The following is a 12,500-nucleotide window of genomic DNA, read 5'->3' as shown; positions in this document are numbered from 1 at the left end:
GATTTAAACCTACTGGTGGATCCCACTGTTCAGTAGCAGTACATGGGGTTTGAACGCTTGTGTGATTCACTGTGGCTGGGGTGACAGTTTTTTCAAAGACCTGGGCAGGTAACACAGTCATAATGGTTTGTACTGTACCAATTATTGTGCGTCCTAGCAGGGCAATGTCGTGGTCAGTGGGGTTAGAGACATCAAGCATGACAACTGGGAAAACACCTTTCCTGACTCTGACTAGTGTGTCAAAGAACTCAAGGTCGTCTGGCCACTGCGGGTTCAGGTCTGGCTGGAAAAGCATTGTCATGTCCTCTTTGAAAGGCTGGGAAGCTACACGGCACTCAATCTGAATGCTACTGTGTTTTGGTACAGCAACCTTCTCTTTCTTGGTTTTCACTGCATATTCATCTGTCTGTTCTGCGCTAACAGCCTGTATAAAAGGTCTCACCTTGTTTCTTTTGAGGCTTGGGAAAGCTGTTTTTACTGTACTGTATTGTTTAGTCTTGTCGGTCATTGTCAGGATGTGCTCGATAACATTGAAACCTATGATGGGATGAGATAGGTGACAGCCTTTCATTACTAGCACTGGGATGATCAGTTCCTTTGTTTGGTCAGTTTCAGAGGCTCGCCGAAAAGTTGTTTCAATCCATCCCAGGTACGGCATTTCAGTCCCATTTGCTGCAGTCAACCTTAGACCATCAGGTGAGTCCAGGATTTCTGAAACATCTCTGAGCCTTGCGTTTGGGAGAGATTCCTCTTTCCATCGTTCATCAATGACCGATACCTGAGAGCCTGTGTCCCATAGAGCTTGGAGGTGGTGGCGATTCAAGTGACACTCAATAAGGCACTGTCTGCCGACTAGCGAGGTGACCTTACGGGGGTGGCAACCTTGAGCTAGGGATGGTAAAGAGTGGGCATTTTCCTCTGTGCAGGAAAACCTTTCACTGGTAGAGTCAATTTTCAGGTGAGTGCATTGTTTCTTATGTTTAGTCCAATGTTGGTTTTGACATACTTTGGAACAGTACAGTGTCTCTTTACATGATGAACATTGTTTCAGGTTCTCAAATGAATCTTCTCTGGCACAATTTGCACATTTCTGGGACTTTTTGGTAGCTACAGTTAACACTTGTCCCTCAGCGGTAACCCTTCCCCGTTTAAAGGGGCCTCTCTTGATGGTCTGACTCCCCGGATTTTACATCCCACTTGAAAATGTTCTCCACTCCCACATCGGAAGCAGTGTGTGCAGTGTGCATCTGTTCTGGCCTGCTGGCAGACAAAACACCTCCTTGGAGCTTGAGCAGAACGGTTGGTATACAGGTTAGGTGCATATTGATGCTGCGCAGGGTCAGGTGCTTGGGGCTGACTGTAGTTGCTGTAATAGTTCTGCTGGGAAACAGGTGGCTGGGGGTCCCTATCTGGCCTCCTAACTGGAGGTGGGGCATAGGCACAAGGCGGTGACTGAAACATAGGCTGCTGTAATGTCTGCTTAATCTGAGCAATCTCTGCACTGAGACCTTTTAGAGAAGCTACACCTGTCTTAAGTTCAGCTAACTCTGTTAACAGTTCTGCGGGTATCTTAGCTTTGGCTTCCTTCACAGGACTCTTTGCAGATGGCGTATCTTCTAACTGGACTACACTTACCATTGTAGCAGGCTGTGGGGAATTAAACCGCCTTTTGTTTCGTCTTTCTATCTCATTAGCACAAGCAATGTTAAGCTTCTCTAGCAAAACCTCATCTGATGTTTCGCTATCTAGCAGGAGAGGCTGCATGTCTATCCTGATACTGTCACTCTGGAGACCTGTAAGGACTGTGTGTAAACACATGCGCTGGACTAGAGCAGGGTCATACTTAAGCCCTGATTCTGACTCCTGGGATGCAAACAGTACTTTCTGCCTCAAATCTAAGACGCGCATCAGGAAGCTTTGAGGGGTCTCCTTGCTATGCTGTGCTTCTGAAGCTAGCTGTTTGTAAAGCTCTGTTGCACTCTTCTCTTGGAAGTGGGAATGCAGGATACATCTAAGTGTGGGAAGAGTTAGCTGGGGTTTACCCTCCAAGTAGCTGCGTAGCCGTGAGCTTGGAGAAATAGCCCTGACTACTGCGTCTACTATTTCTACCTCAGGATAGCCTCTGTTAAGTCCATTCTCGATCTGATGGGCAAGGCTGGAAAAAATCTGTTTATCTTTCTGGCCCGGTTCACCTATCTGACCAGAAATGTTAAACTCTTTGCGCCAGTATGAGCTGGGCTGTGCACTGGGTGAGAGCGGCACGCTCACCTGAAGATTAGCATGGGTTTGGGGCTGACGCAGAGAATCACTGGCTTTGGCTGCAGTAATCTGCTCAGTTCCCACCCCTTGTTGTGGGGTTGCAGTTCTCAGTTCCTCTATTCTGTGATGTGTTCCGGCTGTTTCAATATCATGGTCAGTTTGCCCTGTTTTGTTATCTACGCCACTGATCATCTCTGTCATTTTGTCTTTAAGTAGCAACAATTCCGACATGCCGCCATCTTCTAACTCTGCAACTTCCTCTCTTTCAAGGAACATCATAATGTGAGTAATCAATGATATGTGGGATTTGTCTTGAACATCTCTTCTCTGTTCACCTGAGATGTCAAGGAAATCACATATCTCTAGTAACTTGTCTTTAGTCAGGGTGTGCAATTCTCCTACTACCTCTTCCTGTAGTTCTTCCAAGGCGGTCGTCATGTTGACAGAACAGGAGGAACTTTTACTGTGCAGGAGTTGACTCTGAATTAGATGGTCCTTACTGTCTCTGATGGTCGATCAATGGCCTCAGCTGACACGTACTTAACCACCAACTTCCAGCTCTCCTCGAACAGCAACACTTTCCTCACTGCAGCCTGCCTGAGTTGTTATGTGGGGATTTAGCTGGCTCGGAATTCAGCGACCAGGATGTGGAAACTGGACATCTGAGCAGCAATCTCAGCGGAGCCTCCAAAAATGTTACGCCCCTGAAAAAGGGGAGAAATAATCACAAGAGTGATACGGTATTGTTTCCTCAATGAGAACTTTTACTGTAATCATTTTACCAAAGTAACACATTTTACAAAAGTAACACATTTTACAAAACAACAGATCTACAGGAAAGAGCTAGTGTTGTAGGGTACAAGGCTTATTCAAGTCACAACAGTATACTCTGTAATTCACTGAAACATACACTAATTTCAATATAACCGTCAAGCACAAAGCTTTACCTCAGTAAACCATAACTCAATTTATCAACAGTCAATAAAGTGTTTGAAAAACCCTTACACAAATAACACCGCAAAATATCTTATTAGCAACGCACATGTTCATTCACGATCGACATAAAATGGCAGCTACTCTCAGTACAAAGCTAGCCTTAGCTGCAACCGAGCAGGGCTCATATTACTCTGCAAACTTAACTCTAACTTCCTCAAGATGTTACTAAGACACCCCTTAAACACTCTTGACATGTTAGCGAGTTATTACATTTAAATGACTCTGTTTTATCATCAATAACGTACCTGAAAAAGGGGAGAAATAATCACGAGAGTGATACGGTATTGTTTCCTCAATGAGAACTTTTACTGTAATGAGGAAAAGACCGCGATTTCCCCGCGAACTTGGGTGGAGACCAGAGCAATCGATCTCAGGCTCATAGATTAAAGAGCATTTAGTAGATCACAGATGAACACTTTTCCCCTTCAATTAAGCACCACAAAATAAAGTAATCAATATAACATTTACACATTCCTTTTACAATTCTTTCCCTTTGTACACTTGATGGATTTTAACTTTTTAACACAATTATATGAATGTTATCCATCTCTATCAACTAATACAGAATGCATGATATTTTTAACCTTAGATGTTTTATATCCTCACATACTATGAACTTACTAATACTTTTTAATGTATAACAGGCTATGAGTATTTCCTTTAACCTGTCACACTCTCCCCGAAAAAATAAATGTTGTCCCAACATTACCAACATTGTCTTCTTCAACAGTCTGTCTGCACTGGACCTAGGAAATCCTCTTCTCTAAGGTAGTACTTGAGCAGAGGTCAAGGGTCACAGTTCAAATATAACTAACAAGTTATTTTCACAGTCCATATCTGTTGACCAGCTGTATAAACAGTCCATAAGCAGTCTTTTCTCATACAATTGATTAACGGTCCATCAATTTTAATGATCTATATGCATAGTCTGCAAATTGTCTCTTGTGACAGTCTGTGAAATCAGTCAGTAGTCCATGGTCAAACATGTCAACTCTGTAGCCTCATGTTTGCTGAAGCCCATACATGTAAGGTGGCTGAAAGTAACATTGCTGTAGTGATGGCAGCCATGGAACCATTCCTGGTGCAGAGTAGACAGGGAACAACTGTGGCTGGATACTGTAGCAGGAAGGGATACCAAGCTGATCATAGGTGATACGTCTTGGAGGGTGTCTCTCTCTTTGTGGCAGCTGGTAGGCTGGTTCCTCAGGTTCAGCAGCAGCAGTTAATGAAGGAAAGGCACTTGGTGGACGATCATCAGGCACATTTTCAGCAGGCAAGTTCATCTCCTCAGCAGGCAGGTCTTTAACTGTTGTTGTCTCCTCCAGCCGCTTTTCAACCAGAGGCTGTGCTGGTTGCGTATCAGGGACTGGCACTGCAACTGTCTGTTTCACTGGTGGGGGCCTGTGTTCCCACTCTCTTGCTGGTTCAGCATCCCTCTCCTCAGGTACTGTAGGAGATGTGGGAACCTGTAGCGGCTCATGATGAAGGTTATATTCATCCCCGCTGTCTTCATCAGAATCTAGAGGCTCTGATTCAGGCTGATGTCTCCTTTTTTTCTGACTTTTGTCATCTTTGGTCATTTCTGGTTGTGTCTCAAAATGTAAGTGGTCACAGGACATGAGCAGGTTTCTGTGCAGGACCTTGGAGCGTCCCCTACCCTTTTCTGGTCTCAATTCAAAAATCGGCAGGTCTGAACCCATTTGTCTCACTACTGTGTGAATTGTATCTTCCCAATAGTTACGGAGTTTTCCTGGTCCTCCTCTTGGTGTCAGGTTTTTAATCAGAACTCGCTCGCCAGGCTGTAGCACTGAACTCCTAACTTTAGTGTCATAGTACTTCTTACTTCTTTCAGCGGCTTTCTGAGCATTTTCACTTGCAATGGCGTATGCTTCTTCCATCCCTCGTTTCCAGTTCTCCACGTAGTCTCATTGGTTACTGGAACCTGCCTCTGTTCACAATCCAAAGAGCATATCAACTGGAAGCCTGGGTGATCTCCCAAACAGAAGATAAAATGGTGAATAGCCAGTCACTTCGCAACGGGTGCAGTTATAGGCATAAACCAGTTTGTTCAGAGACTCCTTCCAGTTTGACTTTTGTGTCTCAGTTAGTGTCTTTAACATTTGCAACACTGTTCTGTTCATGCGTTCCACTTGACCGTTCCCCATCGGGTGATAGGGTGTTGTTCTGGACCCCGCCATGCCACTGAGTTTCTTTAACTGATGGAACAACTGATTTTCAAATTCTCCCCCCTTGGTCATGGTGGATGCGGGACGGGAACCCGAACTTCAGGGCAAAGTCATTGAAGATGAGATTTGCAGCAGTTTTACCTGACTTTGATGTGGTGGCGTAGGCTTGAGTGAAATGTGTAAAATGATCAACAATCATGAGGATGTACTCATATCCCCCTTTGCATCTGTCGAGATGAAGGAAGTCTATACATACCAGTTCAAATGGCTGTGTTGTCACAATGTTTGTCAGAGGAGCTCTTGTTTCATGGGCTGGCTTTTTCTGCTTGACACAGCTACAAGTTTTAGTCACATAGTGCTCGATGTCAGCTTGCATATATGGCCAGAAGAAGCGGTCACTTACTAGTGATACAGTGCGGTCAGTACCTTGGTGTCCCACGTTATTGTGCAACTCTTCCATTACTTTACCTTTGTACTGCTCTGGTAGAACTAACTGCTTGCGGGCTGTAGTGATTCTGTACAGAATGCCATCACTGTCTATTGTCAATTTGTCCCATTCCCTGAATAGGCATTTTGTCTTTGGACTGCATTCCTTTTGCTCTTTAACTGGCGGTTTGGAACCAGACAGTTTGAAATTGAGCACAGGACGGATGACCGGATCAGATTCTTGTGCTTCTCTTATCCCATCTTTTGGGATCGAGCTGATTGTTGCAGTGGTTGTCTCACCTTCAGCTGATACTGACATAGATGCAGCTGAAAGTGACCAATGTACAACAGCCTCTTTCTGTACCTCAACTGCTTGTATCGTGGCGGCAATGGTGTCTGGTGGAAGCTCCTCAGAACATTCTTCCATCAGTGACTCTACATCCAGTGGCATCCTTGACAAAGCATCTGCATCACCGTTCTCTTTGCCTGGCCTGTACTTTATTGTAAAGTGGAAATCAGCCAATTCTGCAACCCACCTGGAAGTGGTTGCGTTCAGTTTTGCAGTAGACAGAATGTAGCTGAGCGGGTTGTTATCGCTGTATACAGTGAAGGTCGGAGCATAGTACAAATAATCACGGAACTTATCAGTGATTGGCCATTTTAGAGCTAGAAATTCTAGCTTGCCCGAGTGGTAGTGATAGTTCTTCTCAGCTGCTGTTAAGGTTCGAGAGCCATAAGCAATGACCCTAAGCTTCCCATCTTGCTTTTGATACAGAACTGCTCCCAAGCCTTGGTGTGACGCATCAGTGTGTACAACAAATGGCTGAGTTAAATCAGGGAAACCTAAGACTGGTGGGTGAAGCAAACACTCAATCAGCTGTTCAAGTGCCTGTTGATGCTGGTCAGTCCACAGGATTGGCTTGTTTGAGGGCACCACATTACTTACTTTCTTTGTTTTTGTTTTCCGTGGGTGGTGAGGTAATTTCTCTGAATCTGCTTTCAGGAGGTCATACAGGCAGCTGGCCCTCCTAGAAAAGTCTTTGATGTACTGTCTGTAGTAGGTGAGTAAACCAAGCATTTTTCTGAGCTGGCCCACAGTCTCTGGTCTGATTTCTTTCAATGCTCTTACTGCTTCAAAATCGGCTGGGTCAACTCGGCTGCCCTCTGCAGACACTATTCTGCCCAAATAACGGACCTGGGGTTTAAAGAGATCACACTTACTTGGTTTGAGTTTAATGCCATACTCTCTGAGACGCTGCAAAACTTTTCGCACATCATTCACATGGCTGTCGCATGTTTTACTGAAAACTAACGTGTCGTCCAGATAAGGAATGCAGATGTTATCCTGGAGCCCTTCCAAACACTCCTCCGTACACCGCTGAAAAGCTGCAGGAGCGTTCATGAGGCCGAATGGCATACGTATCCACTCATAGAGTCCCCATGGGGTCACAAATGCTGTCAGTGGTCTGCTTTCTTCAGAGATGAACCCCTGGTGATACGCTTTTCCCTGGTCTAAGAGGGAGAACCAGGAATTACCACCTAAACTGTCCATGATGTCTTGGACCCGAGGGATAGGCTGGCGGTCGGGATGTGTCTTTCTGTTCAGGTCTCTGTAATCTATACACAACCGGAGGGTCCCGTCCTTCTTCCGAACGCACACGACAGGTGAAGAATATGAAGAGTTTGACTTCCTAACCCAGCCTTGGGCTATGAGGTCATAAAGGTAACCCTTCATCTCCTGATACAGTGGCCTGGGCACTGACATGTATGTGCGCTTGACTGGTTCAGAGTCCTTTACAGAAATAGTCATTTTCAATCGTTCAATACAGCCAATGTCATTGTCTGATCAGGAGAAGGAGTGACACTCTTCTCTAAGCATTTGCCTAACAACCTCTCGCTGCTCTTCGGTGAGGTGATTTAAACCTACTGGTGGATCCCACTGTTCAGTAGCAGTACATGGGGTTTGAACGCTTGTGTGATTCACTGTGGCTGGGGTGACAGTTTTTTCAAAGACCTGGGCAGGTAACACAGTCATAATGGTTTGTACTGTACCAATTATTGTGCGTCCTAGCAGGGCAATGTCGTGGTCAGTGGGGTTAGAGACATCAAGCATGACAACTGGGAAAACACCTTTCCTGACTCTGACTAGTGTGTCAAAGAACTCAAGGTCGTCTGGCCACTGCGGGTTCAGGTCTGGCTGGAAAAGCATTGTCATGTCCTCTTTGAAAGGCTGGGAAGCTACACGGCACTCAATCTGAATGCTACTGTGTTTTGGTACAGCAACCTTCTCTTTCTTGGTTTTCACTGCATATTCATCTGTCTGTTCTGCGCTAACAGCCTGTATAAAAGCTCTCACCTTGTTTCTTTTGAGGCTTGGGAAAGCTGTTTTTACTGTACTGTATTGTTTAGTCTTGTCGGTCATTGTCAGGATGTGCTCGATAACATTGAAACCTATGATGGGATGAGATAGGTGACAGCCTTTCATTACTAGCACTGGGATGATCAGTTCCTTTGTTTGGTCAGTTTCAGAGGCTCGCCGAAAAGTTGTTTCAATCCATCCCAGGTACGGCATTTCAGTCCCATTTGCTGCAGTCAACCTTAGACCATCAGGTGAGTCCAGGATTTCTGAAACATCTCTGAGCCTTGCGTTTGGGAGAGATTCCTCTTTCCATCGTTCATCAATGACCGATACCTGAGAGCCTGTGTCCCATAGAGCTTGGAGGTGGTGGCGATTCAAGTGACACTCAATAAGGCACTGTCTGCCGACTAGCGAGGTGACCTTACGGGGGTGGCAACCTTGAGCTAGGGATGGTAAAGAGTGGGCATTTTCCTCTGTGCAGGAAAACCTTTCACTGGTAGAGTCAATTTTCAGGTGAGTGCATTGTTTCTTATGTTTAGTCCAATGTTGGTTTTGACATACTTTGGAACAGTACAGTGTCTCTTTACATGATGAACATTGTTTCAGGTTCTCAAATGAATCTTCTCTGGCACAATTTGCACATTTCTGGGACTTTTTGGTAGCTACGGTTAACACTTGTCCCTCAGCGGTAACCCTTCCCCGTTTAAAGGGGCCTCTCTTGATGGTCTGACTCCCCGGATTTTACATCCCACTTGAAAATGTTCTCCACTCCCACATCGGAAGCAGTGTGTGCAGCGTGCATCTGTTCTGGCCTGCTGGCAGACAAAACACCTCCTTGGAGCTTGAGCAGAACGGTTGGTATACAGGTTAGGTGCATATTGATGCTACGCAGGGTCAGGTGCTTGGGGCTGACTGTAGTTGCTGTAATAGTTCTGCTGGGAAACAGGTGGCTGGGGGTCCCTATCTGGCCTCCTAACTGGAGGTGGGGCATAGGCACAAGGCGGTGACTGAAACATAGGCTGCTGTAATGTCTGCTTAATCTGAGCAATCTCTGCACTGAGACCTTTTAGAGAAGCTACACCTGTCTTAAGTTCAGCTAACTCTGTTAACAGTTCTGCGGGTATCTTAGCTTTGGCTTCCTTCACAGGACTCTTTGCAGATGGCGTATCTTCTAACTGGACTACACTTACCATTGTAGCAGGCTGTGGGGAATTAAACCGCCTTTTGTTTCGTCTTTCTATCTCATTAGCACAAGCAATGTTAAGCTTCTCTAGCAAAACCTCATCTGATGTTTCGCTATCTAGCAGGAGAGGCTGCATGTCTATCCTGATACTGTCACTCTGGAGACCTGTAAGGACTGTGTGTAAACACATGCGCTGGACTAGAGCAGGGTCATACTTAAGCCCTGATTCTGACTCCTGGGATGCAAACAGTACTTTCTGCCTCAAATCTAAGACGCGCATCAGGAAGCTTTGAGGGGTCTCCTTGCTATGCTGTGCTTCTGAAGCTAGCTGTTTGTAAAGCTCTGTTGCACTCTTCTCTTGGAAGTGGGAATGCAGGATACATCTAAGTGTGGGAAGAGTTAGCTGGGGTTTACCCTCCAAGTAGCTGCGTAGCCGTGAGCCTGGAGAAATAGCCCTGACTACTGCGTCTACTATTTCTACCTCAGGATAGCCTCTGTTAAGTCCATTCTCGATCTGATGGGCAAGGCTGGAAAAAATCTGTTTATCTTTCTGGCCCGGTTCACCTATCTGACCAGAAATTTTAAACTCTTTGCGCCAGTATGAGCTGGGCTGTGCACTGGGTGAGAGCGGCACGCTCACCTGAAGATTAGCATGGGTTTGGGGCTGACACAGAGAATCACTGGCTTTGGCTGCAGTAATCTGCTCAGTTCCCACCCCTTGTTGTGGGGTTGCAGTTCTCAGTTCCTCTATTCTGTGATGTGTTCCGGCTGTTTCAATATCATGGTCAGTTTGCCCTGTTTTGTTATCTACGCCACTGATCATCTCTGTCATTTTGTCTTTAAGTAGCAACAATTCCGACATGCCGCCATCTTCTAACTCTGCAACTTCCTCTCTTTCAAGGAACATCATAATGTGAGTCATCAATGATATGTGGGATTTGTCTTGAACATCTCTTCTCTGTTCACCTGAGATGTCAAGGAAATCACATATCTCTAGTAACTTGTCTTTAGTCAGGGTGTGCAATTCTCCTACTACCTCTTCCTGTAGTTCTTCCAAGGCGGTCGTCATGTTGACAGAACAGGAGGAACTTTTACTGTGCAGGAGTTGACTCTGAATTAGATGGTCCTTACTGTCTCTGATGGTCGATCAATGGCCTCAGCTGACACGTACTTAACCTCTTGGGGCTAGGTGGGACGCTAGCGTGCCACCCGTGGTGCACTCCATCAACAGCAGGTGCATTTCAAGAGCGGCAAATTTGAATCCAAATAAATGTCAAAATTCAAATTTTTCAAAAATACAACTATGTTACACCATTTGAAAGATAAACATCTCCTTAATCTAACCACGTTTTACGATTTCAAAAAGGTTTTACGGCGAAAGCATAAATTTAGAGTATGTTAGGACAGTACATTTACAAGAGTTGTGTGTAATGTTTTGTCAAGTCAAAGACAGGGTCACCAAAACCATAAAACCAGCTAAAATGATGCACTAACCTTTTACAATCTCCATCAGATGACACTCCTAGGACATTATGTTAGACAATGCATGCATTTTTAGTTCTATCAAGTTCATATTTATATACAAAAACAGCGTTTTACTATGGCATTGATGTTGAGGAAATCGTTTCCCTCCAATAACCGGCAGTCAAGTCAGCGTCAGAAATTAAATAATTAAAATTAGAAAACATTGGTAAAATATTATATTGTCATTTAAAGAATTATAGATTTACATCTCTTGAACGCAATCAACTTGCCAGATTTAAAAATAACCTTACTGGGAAATCACACTTTGCAATAATCTGAGCACTGCGCCCAGAAAAATACGCGTTGCGATACAGACTAGACGTCATGTTGGGGAGATCTAAAATCGAAAATACTATGTAAATAATCCATTACCTTTGATTCTCTTCATCAGATGTCACTTCCAGGTATCACAGGTCCATAACGAATGTAGTTTTGTTCAAAAAAGCTCATCATTTATGTCCAAAAATCTCCGTCTCGTTAGCACATGATGTAAGCCAGCCGGACTTCTCGTCATGAACGAGGGGAAAAAATATATTTCCGTTCGTTCAAACATGTCAAACGTTGTATAGCATAAATCATTAGGGCCTTTTTTAACCAGAACATGAATAATATTCAAGGTGGACGAATGCATACTCTTTTATAACGTATTGGAACGAGGGTACCCAACATGAACTAGCGCGCCAGGTGTCTAATGGGACATCACCGTTCCATGGCTCTTGTTCGGTCAGATCTCCCTCCAGAAGACTCAAAACACTTTGTAAAGGCTGGTGACATCTAGTGGAAGCAATAGGAAGTGCCAAAATATTCCTAAACCCCTGTGTTTTTCAATGGGATAGGTTTAAAGTCAATACAACACATCAGGTATCCACTTCCTGTCAGAAAATGTCTCAGGGTTTTGCCTGCCAAATGAGTTCTGTTATACTCACAGACACCATTCAAACAGTTTTGGAAACTTTAGAGTGTTTTCTATCCATATATAATAAGTATATGCATATTCTAGTTACTGGGTAGGATTAGTAACCAGATTAAATCGGGTACATTTTTTTTATCCAGACGTGCAAATGCTGCCCCCTAGACCCAACAGGTTAACCACCAACTTCCAGCTCTCCTCGAACAGCAACACTTTCCTCACTGCAGCCTGCCTGAGTTGTTATGTGGGGATTTAGCTGGCTCTGAATTCAGCGACCAGGATGTGGAATCTGGACATCTGAGCAGCAATCTCAGCGGAGCCTCCAAAAATGTTACGCCCCTGAAAAAGGGGAGAAATAATCACAAGAGTGATACGGTATTGTTTCCTCAATGAGAACTTTTACTGTAATAATTTTACCAAAGTAACACATTTTACAAAAGTAACACATTTTACAAAACAACAGATCTACAGGAAAGAGCTAGTGTTGTAGGGTACAAGGCTTATTCAAGTCACAACAGTATACTCTGTAATTCACTGAAACATACACTAATTTCAATATAACCGTCAAGCACAAAGCTTTACCTCAGTAAACCATAACTCAATTTATCAACAGTCAATAAAGTGTTTGAAAAACCCTTACACAAATAACACCGCAAA

General features: G+C 44.4%; 1 protein-coding gene across 1 annotated transcript; it reads right to left on the bottom strand.

The window, feature by feature from the left end:
- Positions 1-1,113: 1,113 nt before the first annotated feature.
- On the bottom strand, positions 1,114-12,106 carry LOC123729167 (uncharacterized). Its single transcript, XM_045703370.1, has 3 exons — positions 12,024-12,106; positions 10,541-10,585; positions 1,114-2,963 (listed from the first exon to the last, which is right to left on the bottom strand). The coding sequence occupies exon 3, from the start codon at positions 2,695-2,697 to the stop codon at positions 1,114-1,116; it is 1,584 nt and encodes a 527-aa protein (XP_045559326.1). The 5' UTR covers positions 2,698-2,963; positions 10,541-10,585; positions 12,024-12,106.
- Between the last annotated feature and the right edge of the window lie 394 nt (positions 12,107-12,500).

Source organism: Salmo salar, chromosome ssa20 (genome assembly GCF_905237065.1).
Source record: "Salmo salar chromosome ssa20, Ssal_v3.1, whole genome shotgun sequence".
In the NCBI taxonomy this organism is placed as follows: Eukaryota; Metazoa; Chordata; class Actinopteri; order Salmoniformes; family Salmonidae; genus Salmo; species Salmo salar.
The sequence above is the reverse complement of the archived record's forward strand: the minus strand, read 5'-3'. Positions and strand labels throughout refer to the sequence as shown.